At 41.2% G+C, this 14,870-nt stretch overlaps 1 protein-coding gene across 1 annotated transcript in view; it reads left to right on the top strand.

The window, feature by feature from the left end:
• The window catches only part of CNTN4 (contactin 4), a 297,038-nt gene that overhangs the window by 270,354 nt on the left and 11,814 nt on the right, over window positions 1-14,870 (top strand). The window contains exons 12-18 of the mRNA XM_040628130.1: window positions 463-638; window positions 5,041-5,161; window positions 8,713-8,871; window positions 11,226-11,375; window positions 12,860-12,930; window positions 13,976-14,210; window positions 14,706-14,818. Coding sequence (XP_040484064.1) covers window positions 463-638; window positions 5,041-5,161; window positions 8,713-8,871; window positions 11,226-11,375; window positions 12,860-12,930; window positions 13,976-14,210; window positions 14,706-14,818 — 1,025 coding nt within the window. The remainder of the gene's footprint in view (window positions 1-462; window positions 639-5,040; window positions 5,162-8,712; window positions 8,872-11,225; window positions 11,376-12,859; window positions 12,931-13,975; window positions 14,211-14,705; window positions 14,819-14,870) is intronic.

Here is a 14,870-nt window from a genome sequence, read left to right as displayed (position 1 = left end):
TTCCTAAATTTCCCATACTAAAAACATTTATCACTTTTATAATAAGGGGGGGAAGCCAAAAACTCCAAATTAACATGGATTTCTCCTGTTAGTATTCAACTGAATTACTGCTTTCTAGTGACACTGGGGAGATACGAAAACCTTTTTAAAGAGGCAATTTCTGAGCAAGCTGTCAGAAGTAGGCCCTTCGTGAATGTCTTCAGAGATCTAACCTCAGTGCTCCCCAGCTGAGTTTTGTTGCTCTGTGAAGGTTCACATAATGAGTGTTTTCATCTTTTCATATTAAAAATGACCTCCTGGCCTGAATCTCAGCTTCCCAGATGACTAAGGTTTACTGGTCACAGCCTAGGAAAAAATAAAGCAAAACTACTTAGTATTTCATCCTGCTCTTGGATTCTATATTTTATTTCCATACAAGCTCACAGTCTTTGTTGTTGGTTTGCCTTTGTTTTCACCCTACAGATCCAACAAGGGTGATGGTACCCCCTTCCAGCATGGATGTCACTGTTGGAGAAAGTATTGTTCTGCCATGCCAGGTAACACATGATCACTCGCTAGACATCGTGTTTACTTGGTCATTTAATGGACACCTGATAGATTTTGACAAAGATGGGGACCACTTTGAAAGAGTCGGAGGGGTAAGTATTAATAGCAAACTATCTACAGGAAATTTAGTATGCAACTGAACTTCCGCAAAGTGACTGAACTTGTTTAGACTAATTTGAAAAGAAATATAAGGTTATTCTTGATCATCTTGTTCCAACACCTTATTTTAAGAAATTCTTGGTTAATTCCTGCTCCTTTTTGCCTGATCATTGTGGCCCTACTTACTGAGTAACCCCATTTGGCAGTCCTCTTCATCCCCACAACAACGCTATAGGCTAGTTATTCTGAACTGCATATGAATGAGGAAACTGGAGCTCAGGGGAAATGCATGGCTTGCCTTGGCCTCATATCCCTAAACTGTGGAACTCAGCTTTAAACTTCAAATATCCGGCTCTGTGCCCCACGCAGTACCATATATCATAGCATCTGATTAAGAAAATATGAGGACAGTTTACTTATGTGATTTTAGTCTGCTGATTAAACTCCCCTTGGCTCTTGTGGAAGTCTCATCATTGTGATATTAGGGCTCTCTTTCTTGAATCTGAAAGCCTGATCAGATTATTTATTATCTCCAGGTAATTTTGAATTCAAATGTTTGAATTTTCATAATGCCTTCCTTTCCATAAAAATACATATTACCATTGAATACACACCAAGATGAGGTTAAATCTGGAAACAAATTTATATCTATCACAATTGTTCTCAAAAAAAATTTTTTTTACCCTAATACAGCCATACATTCCCATTAGTAATAAAGATTCACTCTGGCTGCCATGCTCATGGAGGGGTCCAACCAAAAGAAAGACAGCAGAAAATAAAAATGAGGCCATGACTTGAAAAAACCCTCCCCATCTCTCTGCCATAGGAATCTAATTTGCCCACTTCATTTTGCCTCCCCTTCCCCTTATGTTGAGAATAAGTGGGCTAAAGCTTATAAAATAATTCATATGATATGTTGAGGGCCTGTTTTCCAATCAACTATAATACTACTCCTTCATTACATTCTTGCTGCCTTTCTCAAATAATGTCTCTCACGGAACACCAAGAATGATCTGAGCATTTTCTCAATTTTTCCAAAGATCATATACCACTGGTAATATTTTAGATACATAGAAGTTAGTTTATTACATCTGTGGATGCCTTGGGTCACGAAGGGGTCTGTCTTGGAATCCTGGTTGAGAAAGGCTGGACGAAATTGCCAATATTAAGCATTCTGGACTTCTTTGGTATGATTCAGCTTAATAACCAAGCGGGAAAGATATTAATTTCACAAGGGCATTGAAGATATTAAATACCTTCCGGTCTAGAAAAGTGCATAGCCCAATGCCTTCCACAAAAGAAGTACTTGATAAATTTTAATAGTTGTACTAATTGAAGGAAGAGTAACATTGATTTTAATAACAGGAAAGTATAAATTGAGAAAACCTTCATAGATTACACAGAATATTAGTTTTCATGCTAAGACCGATGTCTTGGCCAGGACAGATATTAAAAATATTATCTCCCAGAGGCGCCTGGGTGGCTCAGTTATTAAGAGTCTGCCTTCGGCTCAGGGCGTGATCCCAGAGTCCTGGGATCAAGCCCCACATTGGGCTCCTCCGCTGGGAGCCTGCTTCTTCCTCTCCCACTCCCCCTGCTTGTGTTCCCTCTCTCGCTGGCTGTCTCTCTCTGTTGAATAAAATCTTTAAAAAAAAAAAAATTACCTCCCAGAATGGCACAGGCACCAACCAATTAGAACAGCTGTCTGACCGATCAAAATAGATGCCCTAGCAGTCAGACAGATGTGGATTTTATGTGGACCTGGCTGCATGCCAGCCCGGGCTGAGGCACGGGTGGACACACCCCTAACGGAGTCAAGCACTAATAACCACCTTTTGTAGAGAGTTCTATCTGTGGGATCACTTTCATTAGCCTCTCATATGGAAAAGCGTGTCTCTTCTGTGAAACTCTTGCTAACACCAACCAATTATTGCTCAGAAGGGCAAAATTCAGGACAGCACTACAAATTGTGGGAAGTAAGGGTATTAGTCACCAGGATGTTTAATGTCTATAGAGGTAGAACTTGTCAGCCGAAGAGGTAAGGAAGCAATTCTGAAGTCAAGCCATTTCACAGCTTCTGCTCCCTGGGTCAGCGTGGTGGAAGGGATGCTTGGTAGAGCCAGCCTGTTGGCGGTTTTCAGAAAAGCTTCCTTGTCCTTTGACAGCCTCCAAGTGCTCCGTTAGGAACAGAGCAGCCCATAGCAGGAAAAAAGAAGCTGGTGCTGTTTTGTTCACTTTGGTAGGAACACCAATATAGATCTCAATAAACTGTTTGATCTGGATGACTTCAAAGGAAAAGAGAAAGTCAATTGTGGTCTCCTTCTGTGAGACTCTTACCTCAATCCTGACTTAATTTTTTTTCTTTGTTTCAGTTTTACTTTAAAAACACAACTCTGGTCCAAATCTGTAAATAAAGACAACACATTCTATTAATACATTGCTGTACTCTGAAATTTCCAAGCTACAGCTAGTTTATTCTGACTTTAAGCCCTTGGTGAATAAAATGGATTATTAATATAGTATACCCATTTCTTTAAAAGAAGTATGGCTTTCCACCTTCCCTGCACATGCCTCCTTGTGAGGCATATTTTTTTGTTTAAACCTATACTCAAGAGTCCTAACCACGTGAATGTCTTAGGTAAAGAAGTATTGATGATGATGATGATGATGATGATGATGATGATGATGATGCCTTATATTTGCAAAGCACCTAATCATTTATCAAGCACTTTCATGTCTATCAGCTCTTGAATCCTCACAGAAGCCTGTGGAATAGGGTAGCAATTATTATCCTATTTTACTGAGCAATTATAAGACTTGATTAGTAAATAGAATCTGAATGAGAACCCAAGTATTATAAATAAAACAGCTTTCCAGTGTAAAAAAAAATCACAGCTCTCCTTGAGTTAGATTTAATAACTTGGACATGACCACTCATGGTCATTAATAATACCAATTTAAATTTACTCTGTGCTTCCCAGTTTTCAGGATTTCACATACACATACACTCTCATTTGATTCTCACAACCTCGCCCAGTGGGCAATGCATCCTTCTTTCACAGGTCAGTAAACTAAAACCCAGAGACTTACATGAAATCGCACAGCAGGGATCAGCCCAAGACACCTGAGTACCTAACCATCAGCTCTCCCTTCACTGAATGCTTGAGCCTCTCTTCTAAACTTATTTACAACTATTGGCAGTTCCAGGTTTTCCATTGTCCCGGATGGATTTGTGATACGTTGCTCTAAAACAAAGGGAATTAAGTACACATTAATTTAGATTGAGAATAAGGTCTTTCCAGATGATAGAATGGCCTGACCTTGTGGGTTCACATCCTGGCTCTGCCATTTTTTGGCTAAGTGACTTGAGGCAAGTCATATAACTTCTTTGTGGTTGAGTTTCTTCACCTGTAAAGGAAGGATAACAAGAATGCTTACCTCATAGAACATGTGAGTATTTAGCCTGAATATATGGCTCCCATATTTAAATACTATTAAGCATTATCCAACATTATTGTCATTTGGAAGAATAACAACAGGGCCAAAATAACCTGTTATCTTGTCATCCATGTGGGGTTAGAAGTAAGCATAGCTTCCTGAAACTGACCTCTAGGGGGCACTCATACGCAAGCCACCTGTTCCCCAAGCTTTTGATTAACAGAGCTGTGAAAGGAAACTCCAAGGTGTAGCCATGTTCTTAAGTTAAAATGCCACCTTTGTGATAACCTGTAGAGGCATCGTCTCATAGTTATTAAAAGTACCATACTGGTGAATGTGTAGAAATATTTCTAGGGCACATAGAAATCCATACCGGGATGTAATCAGTCCTGTTCATCTGCTAATCAAATTTGCATGTGGCATTTCAAAAACAAATTAGCACATTCCACACTAGGTGATGCTAGATTTCCTTGGAGAGTGTGATCCTCATACTCTTTTGGTTCAAAACTGGGAGCAATCCAAATGCTGGCTGTAAGAGTTGTGCACTAAAATGCAGATGCCTCCAAATGTGGGCTTGCCTCCCCTTTCTAAATACAGAGTTCCAAAGTATTGGAATGCCAGTGAAGGCGGCAGGTTGAGGGCATATCTGAAGAAACCCACAGGACTAGATCAAGAGCCACCTTAAGTAAGTTTAAGTGCTTCCGACATGGGTGGCAAACTGCTCCAGAGACCCAGAGAAACCAGAGACCTGAGGTCTTGTCCAAGGTGTGTTCTGAAAGTGTTGGTGTTCTTATCTCTTAGGCAGGCTCACATATTTTTAATAGGCCATGGCTTGCATCACTAATGTTTTCATCAGCCAGTGTAAAATAAATCCATTAGTCACAGTGTCCTTCATGTGATAATGATATTTAGAGCTCATTAAAAAGTAATTGTAGCCACTTTCCCCTACTTTATCAGCAGGATTCAGCTGGTGATTTGATGATCCGAAACATCCAGCTGAAGCATGCTGGGAAATACGTCTGCATGGTCCAAACAAGTGTAGACAAGCTCTCTGCCGCTGCAGACCTGATTGTAAGAGGTATGGGAATTTTGGTTTCTGTACTTGGAATACTTTTGTGATATCTACTCCTGCACAGATTTCTAAAAACCTCACTGGTTTAGAATTCTGGAAGAAAGTCAGATAGAAGCTGAACATTGTAAACGGTGGTTAAATAGAGATACAGAAGTTCTGTGTATCTCTTTCTCATGGGGGGGTCACCAGAAAGTGCAGAGCAAATCCAATTACTCTGTACTGAAAACAACTCCTGTGAGTGCCCCGAGTGCCCCAGTGAATGGCTGTTGTAGTTGATAGGACCTTCTAGAATAATTTTGGATTAACACAAGCAAATAGTTTAAAGAAGGATCAAACTGTGCCTTTTGATGTCTCATCGGGGCTAAGCCAAATTAGTGATTTAGGGCACTGATAGAACCATGGCTTCAGAAAAATCACCAGTTTTTCCCCGTTCCCTTTTTTCCCTGAAGTTAATAGTTCTATCCAGTTCTTAAAATATGGCTTTAGAGGGAAACACTTCCTGACTGTCTGGGGTGTAGTAAATCAGCCGGCAGTTCATGGGGAAACTGACATTTGTGAAGTTTTCTTGAGTCCTACCAACATGGCCTAACTTCACCCTAATGGCTCCAAAGGCCCTGGCTGAGCCCCATGGAACCAATTTATAAAGCAACAGTAAATGGAGTTTTAACAAATATTTTTATATTGAAATTAAAGTCTTTGGAAACCAGTGAACGTACCAGAATCAAACTGACGCATGCTCGGAGCTTTCCTAAAGTGTTGAAAGTGAAGCCGAATCAGAACTTCGAAATAACCTCATGGCTAGCACCTCCTACCTCTGAACCCTAACCGTTGGTGTTTCGGTACTTTTCGGCCAGCAGAACCTTGAGAGCAAGAATACAAAACTGCAGCAGAAATTAGGTGTGGAGGCAGGGTGAATCTGAGTTCAGGGGGAACAAGGTATTATTGGAAGCAACAGACTTGTTGCTAGGCTGAGGGGGGAGATGTGTGGGAGTCAGCAACTTAAATTCATTGTCAAGAGAGGTTAAAGAAAATAGCTTTTCCATCCCGTCTGCTTTCATTCCTCTTTAAATGGCCTGCAGAAACCTTTCCGTAATGCTACAGATAAGAGCCAGATAAGAGCAAAAAACTTTCAACCTGGGTTGAGCTACTCATTAAATAACTTAGGGAAACGTGTTTATTTCTATTTTAAAATACATGAGAGCTGGTCTGCTCTTCCCCTGGGGACAAAAGAATTCTGTTGCCGAAAATTTATCCTCTATTTAATTAGGATAATGTTCAGATCAGCAGTTTAAACACCAATAAATTAGACTAATAAATATTTAAGTCAGTAATACTTGAAGTTCTTAAATGATATTGTATACTTCATTTCACAGAAAATAACATTAAATACCAAGAGGAATTTGCAAACTCAGTCTAAAAGAAAATCTAGTCTAATCAGTTAATAACGCCAATAAATTAATATGCCATTTTAAACCATAATCTTTCGTTTTATTTCCTCTAGCTCTGCCCTTGCAGCTTTTCTGCATATTACAAGGAAAATGCAGAAACGCATTTCACTGCCCTGTAAGAGATTTTTGTAAAGCTTTGAGTCTTGGCTCCAGCCCCCTTGATTCTCTGATATCTACTTTATTTAGGGTATAGCCCACTACTGGCAGGTAGAAAGGCCCTTCTTCACTGGGAGAGAAGCTGAGGCATTGGTCTCACACCAACGTTCCCTCTTCTGTTGCCTTGACCAAAACATCTGTGAGCCCCCGACCATGTGAACATTTTGTTCAGAGGATAAACATTGGCTCATTTTCTCATTTTGAAAGAGGGACCCAACTTCCCCAAGACAAAGTTGGCAAACATTCTGTGAGGTCCTATCTCCACACCGGTGTGGTCAGTGGCAGGAGCATACAGAGCAAACAAAGTTGTGAAAGTACCATTTTACCGCCAGTGGCCAAATTCATACCACCCCTTCATTTTCCTTTACTCAGCTCCCACAGTGGGCTCAGATAATTCCTATCAGTTTAGTTCATTGAGGAGTTTCAAGGGGAACACTTTTCTACTTATGGTACTTTGATTTTAAAGAGAGCATCCATTAAAATGGGGGTTGGGGTGGGAATCTAGGATGAGAAAGCTAGTGAGAAAAAAAGATGATGATGTGGTCTTCTGGACTCTATCTGGTTAATCAGGGTTGCAAAGACCAAGGTTTGCCTCAGCTCTATCCAGGTGGCATTAGGCTGGCATGCTGAAATGTCACGACGGAAAATTAATCAGTTTCAGCATACAGATTTCCAGACCTTTCATTCAGGAGTAGGAGGGAGAAGATAAATTTAGTTTCACCTGTGGGTCTATAAAAATGATTTTTAAAAAAGGAAAGAGAAATTTAGGGCATCCTACGAAGGGTACAGGAGTGAATCTCAGAACAAAGTCTTACTTAGGGAAATTACAATTAACTTTTCACCATTCCGCTAGATGTCTTTCTTCCGTGCCCAGTGGCATGGCCCAGTAGTGCAAGGCAGTACACTTGACCACTACATGGGGCTGAGCAAAGCCCTCCCAGGAATATCTCCTTATTCCTGCCTCAGGGACATGAGGATTGTCATCATGTCTACCTCACCATCACCTTCCCTCCTGAGGTGGTCAGTTGTGTCTTGCTGAAAGTGCATTTAACTGCCTGGTAAGAGATTTTCCTGTCGGAGTCTAAGACGCCTCTGGGGCTGTGCTTGGTGGATATTTTGTGGTTGTTTGCCTACTGCTTTCCATCCTCTGTTTATTTAAGATTTCCAAGCCTTCATTTAAAACTGATTTCCTCTCATTTCAATGGTTTAAATACATGGGCAGAAACAGTGAACATCAGGAAGATAAGGGGAAAAATACAGGTATGACTTACAAAACTGCAAATGAGGGTCGTTAGACTCCAGCCCGATTCTGAAGTTGTGTTGAAGAAACCACAATCTTTTGACTCTTGAGCACTGGCCATTTTCACAGAAGTTCCCTTGCATACAAGGGTGTGTTTGCATATGATCTGGGGCAGGGGTGGGATCAGTAATTACAGTACAGTGGAAATGTGTGGAGCAGCATTGTGACCATCAAAGTTCCAAATCCAGTTCTGCTCAAATCCACATTTGCAGTGCTAGAAATGACCATTTCCAAAAGACTTTCATCTTCATTTATCACTACTCTATCCAAAGATAATACTGCCTGACCCATACCAGAAACCTGTAAGTATATGATAGATGAAGTTAAGAATTTGAGTTTTTGTGGTATCTCAATATTCTCTCCTAGCATTTCGAACCAGTATTCTATTTTAATTCTCTGTTTACCTATTATTTTTTTCTGATTATTTAGTGAGCCCCTAGAAAGAAGGGTCCGTGTCTCATTCATCTCTGTAGTTTCAGAGCCTAGAAGAATGTTGGGCACCCAACAGGCATTCAAAAAGGAATTGACAAGTGATGAATCTGTGAGTGGTTGAATAAATGGTTGAATGGATCAGCATTGCATTCAATTATGCAACCCCTTGCTTGGACATGTGAACACAATGCTCCACTTCCGAGGGTCTTGCTCTCTCACAGGTCCCCCAGGACCCCCAGAGGCTGTGACCATAGATGAAATTACAGATACCACCGCTCAGCTCTCCTGGAGACCCGGACCTGACAACCACAGCCCCATCACCATGTATGTCATTCAAGCCAGGACTCCATTCTCCGTGGGCTGGCAAGCAGTCAATACAGGTACCATACTGGATGCCTGGTGCTAGTGTCTCACAGAGGCTTCTGAAACTCAGCATAATGGACAAAGCTTTGTGGCAGAAGCCAAGGGCCATCAAAGTTCTTACTCAGACGCAGCTATGAATGATACATTATGGCAGTGTTTCCTAAACCTCAGTGAATGGTACTATCGTTTAGTTAATATTTTTCTTTATATCAACTCACATTTATTTGTTTGTTTTTTAACTTGTCCTAAGCTACAATGTCTATGAAATGCTAGGTCTGTGTGTTGGTTATATTTTTTCTTAACATACGTATTAAAATTCATTAGTTGTAAAAATAAAATGCATCAATCTGCATATTACCTAAAATCATCCGTGTACTGCTGTTAATACACTTTGAGAAGCAGTGGATTATACCAGTCTACATAGTCTCTGTAAAGTTTGTCTATGGCTCTCAAGAAACCAGTAACTAAGGACTGCCTGGGCCCTCTTGACTTGGTATCTTTTTTTTTTTTTTTTTGATGGCTAAATTTGGACATGAAGAGGCATGAGATTTTGTTATATGCAAAACTATATGAGATGGCCACACCATCCCTGCCCTTCCAAATTGATTCTAGTTATTTTATCTAGGTTTCATTTGAGGAAGAATGGACAAACAAGTAGTTTTTGCAAGCAAGATACACACTCCTCTGGTCCCCAAGGGTTGGCCGTGCAGTCTTAATGTTTTGAGGTAGAAATAAATGCATGGAGTGATAGGCCTAGTTCTGTGCAATTCAGATGAGTCGTATTGATTTTAACAGCATCATTTTTTTTCCCATCAGCTTATCCAACCTCAGAAATGGGTTTCTGTGTTTCCAGCTCAATCTCTGACTTTATTCTGAGTCACAAGGGTGGCTAGGAAGGGAAGATAGAAAAAATCTGGAAGTTAGGGGATCGTGCTAGCCCTGACTCTCTATACAACTTCATCTTCCCCTTCTGTTAAATGGGCATGATAAGAATTGTTTATGAACCAAAAGAGAAACAATTGTGAAACATTTTTAAGAACAGGAAGTACTACAGAAATATAATGAAAAAAGAAAGAGGATGAAGATGCTGCTGCGGATAATAACGATGGTTAAAAAAAAAACACTAGAATTTGCTGAGCTCTTGCTATGTGCTATATGCTCTGCTAAGTGCTTTTTTTTTTAGATTTTCTCAACAACATTGTGAATAGATACTGTTATTAGCCTCATTGTATGGTAGGGAAACCAAGGCATGGAAAGGTTAAGAGACTTACCCAAGGTCGGTGGGCTACTAAGTGTGAATTCAAGTTTAGAATCGAGTTAGTCTGACTCCAAAGCCCACACTCTACACCTTTGGAGGCTAGGATTGTGTTAGTGTGGCCTAAGGAGGCTGGCAGCCACTGAATCCTAGTCACCAGTATGATGACCTCAGCTTTGTCACAGGAGACCTCCCTTTGAGTCTTCTGGGCTATATGGGAAATCTTTTTGTTTTGTTTTGTTTTGTTTTGTTTTGTTTTGTTTTGTTTTATTTTATTTTATTATTTTTTTGGTAAGTTCTACACCCATTGTGGGGCTTGAACTCCCAACCCTGAGATCAAGAGTTGCATGCTCTACTGACTGAGCCAGCCAGGCACCCCTCACATGGAAAATCTTTATGATAACCAGTTTAAAACTCAAAAAGTTGTTCAGCGAGCATGGAGGCAATGTCCACAGCTTCTTGGCCTCTAGTATCAACCGGTGGGCCATGATGACCTCTTGGGAAGGAGCCCTTCTCCAAATATAGCTGGGTGAATATGATCAAATTCTGCCTCTCTGACTCCTTTTTTTGAGTTCTTCATGGCCTTTCATGTTTTCAGATTATTTCTTGAGATATGTTAGTACAGTTCCTGTCGGTGGCATTATAGATTTGTAACGTTGTTAACTTCATTATTATAATAGGTTAAAGAGCTTGGACCACACAGTCAAAGGTGCAAATCCACTGCAATCTTGGGTCAGTAACCTAACCCTTACAAGGCACGTTTTCCTCATCTATAAAAATGAGGACAGTAATTTTACTTTACTTGTAAAAAGTAAATAGTGTGCCTAACACTGTGCAGTAAATGCTGAAAAATGTATTAGGTGATAGCATTAATGATTACTGTCAATGCTTTGGGGCCTTGAAGACCATAATGTCGTCTGCTGGTATCTGACTTGAACTTGTTAGGTTAGTAAAAGAGAGTTCTGGGATTGCTTCCCTGTAACAGCAGTCATACAGCTTGTCTCAGACTGACTCCAGTGCCCTCAGCACACAGTAATGGTAATGAGGATGGATGGAAGCTCCTATCTGCTTAACGTGGAATCCTATAAAACATCCCCATCTTTTGATGTCTTTCAGTCCCAGAGCTTATTGATGGAAAGACATTCACAGCGACTGTCGTGGGTTTGAACCCTTGGGTTGAGTATGAATTCCGCACAGTTGCCGCCAATGTGATTGGGATCGGGGAACCCAGCCGGCCCTCAGAGAAGCGGAGGACAGAAGAGGCTCGTGAGTAGCAGCAGGACACAGAGAGTCTGTGCCAGTGGCTATAATCTCTTAGGAAAAGGCTCTGAATTCTTCCTGCTCTTCAGCCCTAATGAGGCTCTGGATTAGCACCCCCTTCCCTTGAATGACTTAATGATCAGAAATCAGGCCAGTAGATGCTCAGCTTCAAGAGCTAAGATCTCACTCTTCACTGGGTCTCCTTGTACAGGGAGAGACACCCTGTGCTTAGTTCTTCTGAACACCAACTCTTTCTTCGTGGGTTCGTCACCAAGATTCTTCAACCAGGAATTATTTTTTTAATACACATCCCACATTTCAAATAAAATCAACACACAGAAATCACTAGTTGCAAAAATAAGTTCTTCAGAAATATCCAGTAAGATTTTCTTAGAGTATCAGCCATTCCCAGAAGCTAAGATTCGGAACATCCTGCTAATTCATACAAGCCCGGTCAGCAATTTAGTATGACCCTGTGTGGGCACAGCTTGGGCACAGGGCGAGAATAACATGCATCTGCCTCACTTGTACTCTCTCCTGGGAAGTGGGAGGCTTCCTTGTGGGTCTTTGCACAGCCCCCAGCTGTGATAAGGTGATATGTTTGTTGAAGGTTCCTAAGCAAGTGGGAACCCTGACCCTACTCTTTGGACAGAAATCCATCTAGATTTATGTCATTGGCTTTAACTGAGGGAACAACCCAGTCATCAATTTTTAAATTCTGTCTGGAGTCTTTCATTTACATGATGATAACTAGCTAATCCCCATGCTCTTTTCCCCCTCTAAAACTGTCGTTTAATTGATTCCTCTCAGGAGTCCTGAGGAGGAAGCTAGCATAATTTCCCCTCTTTTACAGAGAAAACTGGGGATCAAAGAGGTTAAGCACAGTGAGCCAGGGGTCAACCTATGTCCACCACTTCCTTCAGCACTCAGCTCAAAACTCACCTTCCTCCGAGAAGCCGTTAGCCCAGCCCTCCTCTGAGCAGCCTCCTACTTGAGAACGCCACTGCACTTCATTCTGTCTGCACCGTGTTGTTGTTTGTCGTTGACGTTGCTCTGTAATTGTTCTGCGTGTGCTCTCGACCCCCAAGACATTGTGAGCTCTGCACAGGCAGAGTGTGTGTTGTCTGTCCTCTGTGTGCCACCGCATGGTTAATAAATGCCTATCCAAGCATTAGAACCAGAACCTCAGTCCTTTCAAACTGCTGAAACTCGGCCTCCAGACATGGAGCTGAACTCAATTGGTCAGACTTGTCACATACCTTGTGTACCTTGTTGAATGGGAAACAGGTAACTAACAGCAATTTCCTTGGTACGTTTCACTTCTTTAAGCTGATGCTTTGGGCCACTTGACCACACTGTTTCTGATCTCAAATGACAAAGATATGTTTATCGGCGTATTTGTTTAAAGTGAGTCACTTCAGCCAGGCGACCTTCCTGCCCCTCATTTGCTTTTAACACCTGACGTGACTTGTTTTTTGTTTCCTGCACAGTCCCCGAAGTCACCCCAGCTAACGTCAGTGGTGGCGGAGGCAGCAAATCTGAACTGGTTATAACCTGGGAGGTAAATGAATCATGGAACAAAAGGAACGTACAGTAGTCTAGGCTATTTTATTTTTTTCCTCTATGTTAAACAACTCTGAGAAGTTTTCTCCTGTGTTTTGAAGAGCTAAAATTCAGTGGGGTGCAAACACTCCCTCTCACCTAGCTAATGGGTAGCAGGAAAAGATGGTGCTTGCCCATCAGTTGTTGAATTAAGTTTGAATTGGATTCATCACAGAAAAAACAATCATGAAATGGAAGACAACACAAGAAAAAATGTATACATATATATATCCATGAAGGCTGGTTCAAAGAAAACCAGTTTTCCCCTCTTCCTGAATTGATGCATAGCCAATTGATTAAAAACCTCGGCCAGCAATAGATTTGGTGTACCAGCACGGTTTCCTGGCAGTTGACTTTGCTTCTGAGGCCCCCTTCTATGAGGTATTTTTAAAACAACTTGGAGGTAGGTTAGTCACCAATTTATTAAAAATTGATTTTGAGAGAGGAGATTGGAATTTTAGTAAGGATTCTTAATGTTTTTGAAACAAAACTAAGTAGTCCCCGAACTTAAAATATTTCATTTAACTAAAGCCCCAGCAATAAAAGAAATTACTCACCCCCTCCAGCTTAAGTCCTCAGTTCTGAGGGGGAAGATCTTGTCTGAGCCAAGATGAGATCTTCAACGAGATATTTTGTCTGTTTGGCACTGGAGGAAGATTTGTATTGGATGGTACATGTTGCATTGTTGGTTTCTAGATCAACTATCAACTGAATTTCATAGTCATTTCTAAGAACTTCAGAGCTGTGTCTCCCCCATCAAGAAGCCAGGCTGTCCAGTACAGGTTCTCGTTGGGGTTTGTTTGTTTAACCCTACTTCAATACCTCATCCATAGCTAATGTAGACTGATGGCAAGCCCCAAACCTAAGTCTCTTGACAAAACCCAAAGTAAGATAGGTGGGGAAGAATGCATATAAGAATGTTGGGAGGTAGGGTGAAATAAAACAGTTTTAGCATTTGAATCAAACTGCTGTGATTTCTGAAGACCACCTCCCTTCTTTTCCAGACGGTCCCTGAGGAATTACAAAATGGCAGAGGCTTTGGCTATGTGGTGGCCTTCCGGCCCTATGGCAAAATGATCTGGATGCTGACAGTCCTGGCATCAGCCGATGCCTCCAGATATGTGTTCAGGAATGAGAGCGTGCGCCCCTTCTCTCCCTTTGAGGTTAAAGTGGGCGTCTTCAACAATAAAGGAGAAGGCCCATTCAGTCCCACTACAGTAGTATATTCTGCAGAAGAAGGTATGACTTATGCTGCCTCTCTATATGATATTTGTTCAGTTCTGAGATGTTGTTGATTTTAGGACTGAACTGTCACTCAGGAGAGTGTTACTGAGTCTTACTCAAGTCAGTTGGCTTTCCTTTGTTCTACGCTCTGATTTTCATAATCCAGTGACCAGGACTCTCACCTATGGCAAACGCTAATTAAGAAGGATGTGTGTTAAAGGAATTACTAGCTATGAAAACTTGGTGCTTAAATTCAAGCAGTCCTGGATTACTTCCCTTCCACCTACCCCCAAATTTAGAAGGGTCATTTTACAGAGGAGTCATGATTAATAGCTGGAAGGGAGTGGTACTAGACATGGTAAAGACAAAGTCTTTGGCTTCTAAATTTGGGTCATAATCACTAAGGGCTGTTATACAGTCATTGGTTATTTGCTCCTTATAATGCCAGTATCTAGAAGTCTATCCTGATGCAACTGATAGAGTAATTACTTTTTCCACACTCATCTGTAGAACCCACCAAACCACCAGCCAGCATCTTTGCCAGAAGTCTGTCTGCCACAGACATTGAAGTTTTCTGGGCCTCCCCCATGGAGAAGAATAGAGGACGGATACAAGGCTATGAGGTAAGCAAGAGATATGTACATTGGGTCTGGGAAAGATCTACCCCTCAATGAG

This window comes from Ursus maritimus, unplaced genomic scaffold (genome assembly GCF_017311325.1).
Source record: "Ursus maritimus isolate PB19 unplaced genomic scaffold, ASM1731132v1 scaffold_14, whole genome shotgun sequence".
Classification (NCBI taxonomy): Eukaryota; Metazoa; Chordata; class Mammalia; order Carnivora; family Ursidae; genus Ursus; species Ursus maritimus.
This window is presented reverse-complemented; position numbering and strand designations above follow the sequence as displayed.